At 41.4% G+C, this 5615-nt stretch overlaps 1 protein-coding gene across 1 annotated transcript; it reads right to left on the bottom strand.

Moving 5' to 3' along the window:
• Positions 1 to 1638: 1638 nt before the first annotated feature.
• dexi (Dexi homolog (mouse)) lies at positions 1639 to 5587 on the bottom strand. Its single transcript, XM_084371668.1, has 2 exons — positions 4606 to 5587; positions 1639 to 4412 (listed from the first exon to the last, which is right to left on the bottom strand). Exon 1 carries the CDS (start codon positions 5036 to 5038, stop codon positions 4769 to 4771), a length of 270 nt encoding a protein of 89 aa, XP_084227794.1. The 5' UTR covers positions 5039 to 5587; the 3' UTR covers positions 1639 to 4412; positions 4606 to 4768.
• Positions 5588 to 5615: the final 28 nt, after the last annotated feature.

Here is a 5615-nt window from a genome sequence, read left to right as displayed (position 1 = left end):
CATATTTGTCTCTCTTCTTTTTCACATGATTACTGAATTCGTAGGTCTTCTAACAACTTCTTTTTACTTCCTTCCCAACAGGTTTCTCTTCTCTATTTTGATACCAACTGACCTTTAACTGTGTCATGTAATGTGTGACTCTCGATAGTATATTGTATTACTATATTTGCTTAAAGCCATATTTTTTTCCAGTTTAAATGTTACAGATGAGACAAACTTCCTCTAATTTTGACGTCATGGTACAATACGCGTGGGGTAACTAAACCAGACACATGATTGTTACTTTGAATGTTCCCCATAGGTGACTCCGGTCTCTCGAGATTTATTTCACGTAAGGAAGTTGGAAACTTCAATTTATTATTAGCACGAACCCACCTGTTACAAACCAGGGTGTCAGATTATAGGAAGTGAAGGTTCCTGTGTTTTGGGGGGTTTGACTGAAAGTTTGGATATCTGAAGCTCAATTTGCTTTGCTTTTGACTCTTAATGTTACACAAGTGGAATACTAAATCACTTCAGTGCCCCTTTAAAAGTAAAATTTAACAAAAAGAAATGTCAGATCACTGAGAGCTCAAACATCAGAGAATCACACAGTTCCCTTGTTTTTATCCACTCAAATCAATCGGAAGGCCCCACAGCGGGTGATTAAAACAGCCCCCACTGGCACCCATCTACAGAGCATCAGTGACACCGTTGATGTGAGATGTCTGCGCAGAGCCCAAAGGATACTAAAAGACAACACCCACCCCAGCCACAGTGTGTTCACCCTGCTGCCATCTGACAAAAAATACAGAAGTGTCCGCTACTGGTCTTGTGAAATAACCATTAAATAACCTTTAACCTTATTTAAGCTTGATTTCTTATTGTTTGGCAATGTAGTTTATTATAGGAAGAAGGAGGAAACCAAGCATTTCTTTGTAGACTAGTGTTGAAGGTAGTCAGTCCAGTCTCATTTCGTTTTATGTACTTCACTGGTTTATAATATTAATAAATATATCTTGGTTTACTTGAATTACTCAAATATCACTAGTTTTACAGGTTAACTTTGTAATCATTTCCTCAGTCAAAAACAGCAGGTGGACGCAGTGCATCGCACCAGGACATATTAGGTAGTGCCAGTGGTCAACCACAGACATTTTCCTGAGTAAATTCCTCGTATATTTTGTAGATACTAAATAAATCTGTATACCAGAAGTCCTCTGTCTGATCTAATAGAGGATTTCCTTCATCAAGCACCAGCGGTATCAGAGCATTTCAACATGCTGCTGCTGTTGTCTGGTGCACTGGCACCCTCTTGTGGACAAAATGTTAAGTGACACCAAAAGAGCACATGGTAGAAGAAGCAAACAGTCTGAAATGAACATGTCACAACTTTAAAGGTGCTCTATGTAACAAGTTGTAACAATTTACATGTATTAACCACTTTTTTTACTGGTCATATGTGAGCAGATTGTAACGTGGAAAAAACACTAACATTAGCTTGGAAATGGAGCCCGCACACATAAATTAACAACGGGCTTCCAGCACAACAGAGAAGCTTCACAGAGCCCTTTAAATAACAACGTTTCTGATGTTTCTATTAATCTACTGCACGTCCCGAACAAACTAAAATAACCGTGAAAGTATAAGAGACAAGGCTGGCATTCGCTCAAAGTTTATTAAATACACATTGGAAAATAAAACTCTGTTACGATCCATAGCTTATTATAGCATGTGCATGTCTGCAAAGAAGTACATGTGGAGGGATGACACAAGCGCTGGGTAAAGGCTGTACGATGATGATGAGATGATTATGAGAGTCTCAAGTCTCGAGGGTTTCCACTAAACTGAGATGCATTGAGCAGAGTTGATCAGCACAGTGTGGTATCATGCCTGGGAAATGGCACAAATTCATACCTGCAGCCAAAACCAGTTATTTATAAACAGTTCTTCGTACAAAACTAGGAACGTCTCCAGCATCGAGAACTTTATTATCTGATTTACCCAACTTGCTGACATTAACCTTCAGTGAAATATCAGATATCATCTTGTTAATAATATGGTCCACCTCCAGCGGGATGCAGCTGGTTTACATCCTGTCTTGAATATTTATTAACGACTCACCATTTAGCTACAGTAGGCTCTTACCTGATATTGATTCTACGACTTTTTGATCAAATTCCACACAAACATGTTACACAAGATTGAATGATTATTAGCATCCTGAGCTTTAGTGTCATGTGATCTCAATGCCGTTTCAGGTGGCCGAAAAATAGATTTCTTTATGGACACACTGATTCATACAAACACATAAATAACGTAATCAAATATTATAAATGTCACCACGAAGCATTGCCTCAATACAAAACAGATGAGAGAATTTGGTTATCAGCCGTCATTCATTAATACTGCGAGAACTCTCTGAAGAAGTCATGAGTGTGTTTGACACAATCATTTCTTACATCCCTGTTCTTGAGTCACAGCATGGCTTTTTCTTTTGGATTCATCACACATGTGGACACTTGTCTGGCTACATTTAATGTACCATTTGAGGTGAGTAGGCAAAGTGTTGGTGAAAGGTTGTCTTGCAGACAAATGTTCCAGTCAGGCGATGAAGTTCTGGACAAAAGCTTGATTTGAGTATGAGTCGTGCATGTGCAGATATTTTGAAATGGTTTTTGTCTCTACAGCTTCAGTGTTTTGGTGGTCAACAACCACATTGCGCTGATTATTATGCACTATTCTGTCAGACAGTGCCATATGCTACGAGAGAATACTGGTTCCTCGGTATTGCTTCCATAATCAACATTTAGTTAATTAGCTCCTCACAGACCGACAGTATGCACAGTACTTTCGAGGCTTACAAATATGTGGTAAATCAAGTGAACTCTCCCTTTAAAAAAGTAACTTCTACACATCCACAATCAAGCTGAACAGCTGGATGGAAGAATTACAGGATTCAGTGCACGATCTCATTCGTTTAACCACTGAATTGCCCCATTACTTGAATCCAGTTTTATTATTGCTGCCAGGAATAAACATTTTATGAATTGAATTCTGAATTCATAAAGTAAACAGAAGAAAGTGCGATAAAACAGAGGTTTGACAACTGAACCCATTTCTTTTAAAAACTCGCAAACAATATCATGCGTTTACTTTTTCCTGTGTCTAACGCACATCTGTTACATTGTAAAAACAAACATGGATGCAACACAGAGAGGACAAAAAAGTCAAATATCTGAAGCACTTCTTCTGAGGTTCTCTTTCATGAGGTTTCAGCCTTTGACACAACTCATACTGATAACAGTGTGACACACCTTTGGCCAGCTAACTACTGTTAAAGGTGCACTACGTAGCTTTGAGAAAGATGTTTTGATCAGAAGAGGGAACTCTTCATTGAATAAACAAACTGAACTTAAAGGACAACACAGTTTCATACTGTTTTACTTAGTTTATATGTGGCGGACCCTGCCACCTTTCTAGCTTCAAACAGTGTTCTGGGGAGCTTATTTTCCTCTGAGAACAGCTTGTTATTCAGTTATGGAGTTTGTATTATTACCTAATTTCTGAGTTTAAATTTCTTCTCCAAAACTACATAGTGCCCCTTTAACTCTAAGTGTAAAATTTAGTATGCGTGTGATCCGAATTACTGATTCGATATAGATTATAAGAATACATATTTAATTAAGGTAATAACTCTCCTTGGATACTTCAATACTTTATGGATTAGAGTGAAGAGTGTGGCACAGATCTTGAAGAGATCAGGGCTCACCTATATTGTGTAGTTTAACAGCCTGTGTCCAGTGTCTGCGTTAAGTCTCGCCAGTGCGTGACTTCCTAACTGTGCTCCTGAGAATGTGTACATCCCTGAAGCTGACATACAGTGTGGGTGACCTCCAGAGACACATTTTAAAATTGCACCTCAAGGATGAGTGAGCCTGCGAACCAGCAATGTGTTCTGTGTTCTGGAAACTCAAAAGGACAAACAGCTGGAACAAGTTGTTCTCTGAGTGACTAAGTATGCAACAGAGCTACAGTGGACATTGTTTTCACGCCTTTTGCAGGTTCTTCTTCAGTGTTCTTCACACTGTCGAGGACATTGCAATGTGACCAAATGTGGTATTCATGTCACTTCCTTCCAGATCTTGCACAGCCTTGGTGATTGTTCAGATTGAATGCAGACGAGCTGAATCATGCTCCGCTGATGACATTCATTATTCATCCACAGCATCCTTTTTATCTTTCACTGTGTCCACCGTGAGGGGCACAGATATCGGTGCAAAGCCCGCGGAGTCGATAGTTTTTTAGAATGGCAACACACTGACGGACAGCTGATCCAGTGTGGAGTGCTCCTCCCACGGGACAGTTGCTGATCATACGGCCGGCGATGCTGAATCTATTTGTCAGGCTACCTTCTTTTGAGCCGAGACAACCTAGAGACACGTGACACATGCGTTACAGCAGATCAAACATTTCTCATTATGATATAATAATGTCATATAAAATGGTGAGCTTTATGGATAGCAAAGTTATGTTCATAGAAAGGGTACATAATCCTATTTTTTAGTATGTAATTCTGAATATGAAACAGATCTAAGAACACAATGTCTTGCGTGCGCTGCTTACTTTTTCACTGATATGTCTGTGGGACAAAAATGCAGCGACAACATCCGCTTTGAGGCAGGTTTTCCCCACATCACTGACCAGGGAGTGTTCACGCTGGCCCTATCTGACCTCTGCATCATCATCACCACCACATCCACCACTTAAAATGTCCAAGACTGCCCCGTCACTCAAGATACCCCTCAAACACATCCAGCTCCGTGTCCGTGTCATAGGGGACAGAGGCCGGGTCGGACAGCACCCCGAGGTCCACCAGCGCCTGGTCCATGTCCTCGGGCAGAAACACTATCCCCACATTCAGGACGATGTACTCCATCAGAAAGGCATAGTAGAGGATCAGGACGTTCACAAAGAACAGGCCCAGATAAAACATATATGGGAGCTCGTCCAACAGCGATTCTACCGAATCCAGCTGGGCATAAATTGGATGTGTCATAGAAAAGAAAGAGAGCCAGAGTTTGGGTTCTTGCTTTTGTCTGGGGCCGAATGTGGCGGCCTGAAGTTGCTGGTGTCACCGCTACAGATCTTTCAGGGGTGCTGGGACTGGGGCGTCCATTTCGGCTGCAAACAGGGGTTGAGAGGCAGCTTCCAAGGGTTACTTTATCTGTAGGGTCCAGAGGAAAACGAAAGCAACACAGGTAGACGTGAAGGCGAAACGTTCATAGCTAATAATAACCTCTGGATAGTATCAAAATATCACGTTAGCTAGCTCGACGCATTCTTGACATTGGCTCTTTGGGTTTGCGGAATTCACGCCATGCCAGCTGGCTGGGGCTAAAAACAGTAGCATGCAATGCTAGTGAGAACCAACGCGAACATTTCTACGAGCAGAGGCTTTTCCTGTACATACACCCGTACCGGGGAATACGAAAACACTCACGAATGCACGCCTCTGGCGATGTTTTTACAGCTAAATGTCACTTCTAGCATTTTTGCCAACTGCACCAAAACAGTCCCGACGACAAAGCGACACCCGAAGCCTCGCCACTTGATTGGCTCACCGCTTAGCAGGC

The sequence above is a fragment of the Pagrus pagrus genome, assembly GCF_965226575.1.
Source record: "Pagrus pagrus genome assembly, chromosome: 13".
NCBI classification, from domain to species: domain Eukaryota; kingdom Metazoa; phylum Chordata; class Actinopteri; order Spariformes; family Sparidae; genus Pagrus; species Pagrus pagrus.
This window is presented reverse-complemented; position numbering and strand designations above follow the sequence as displayed.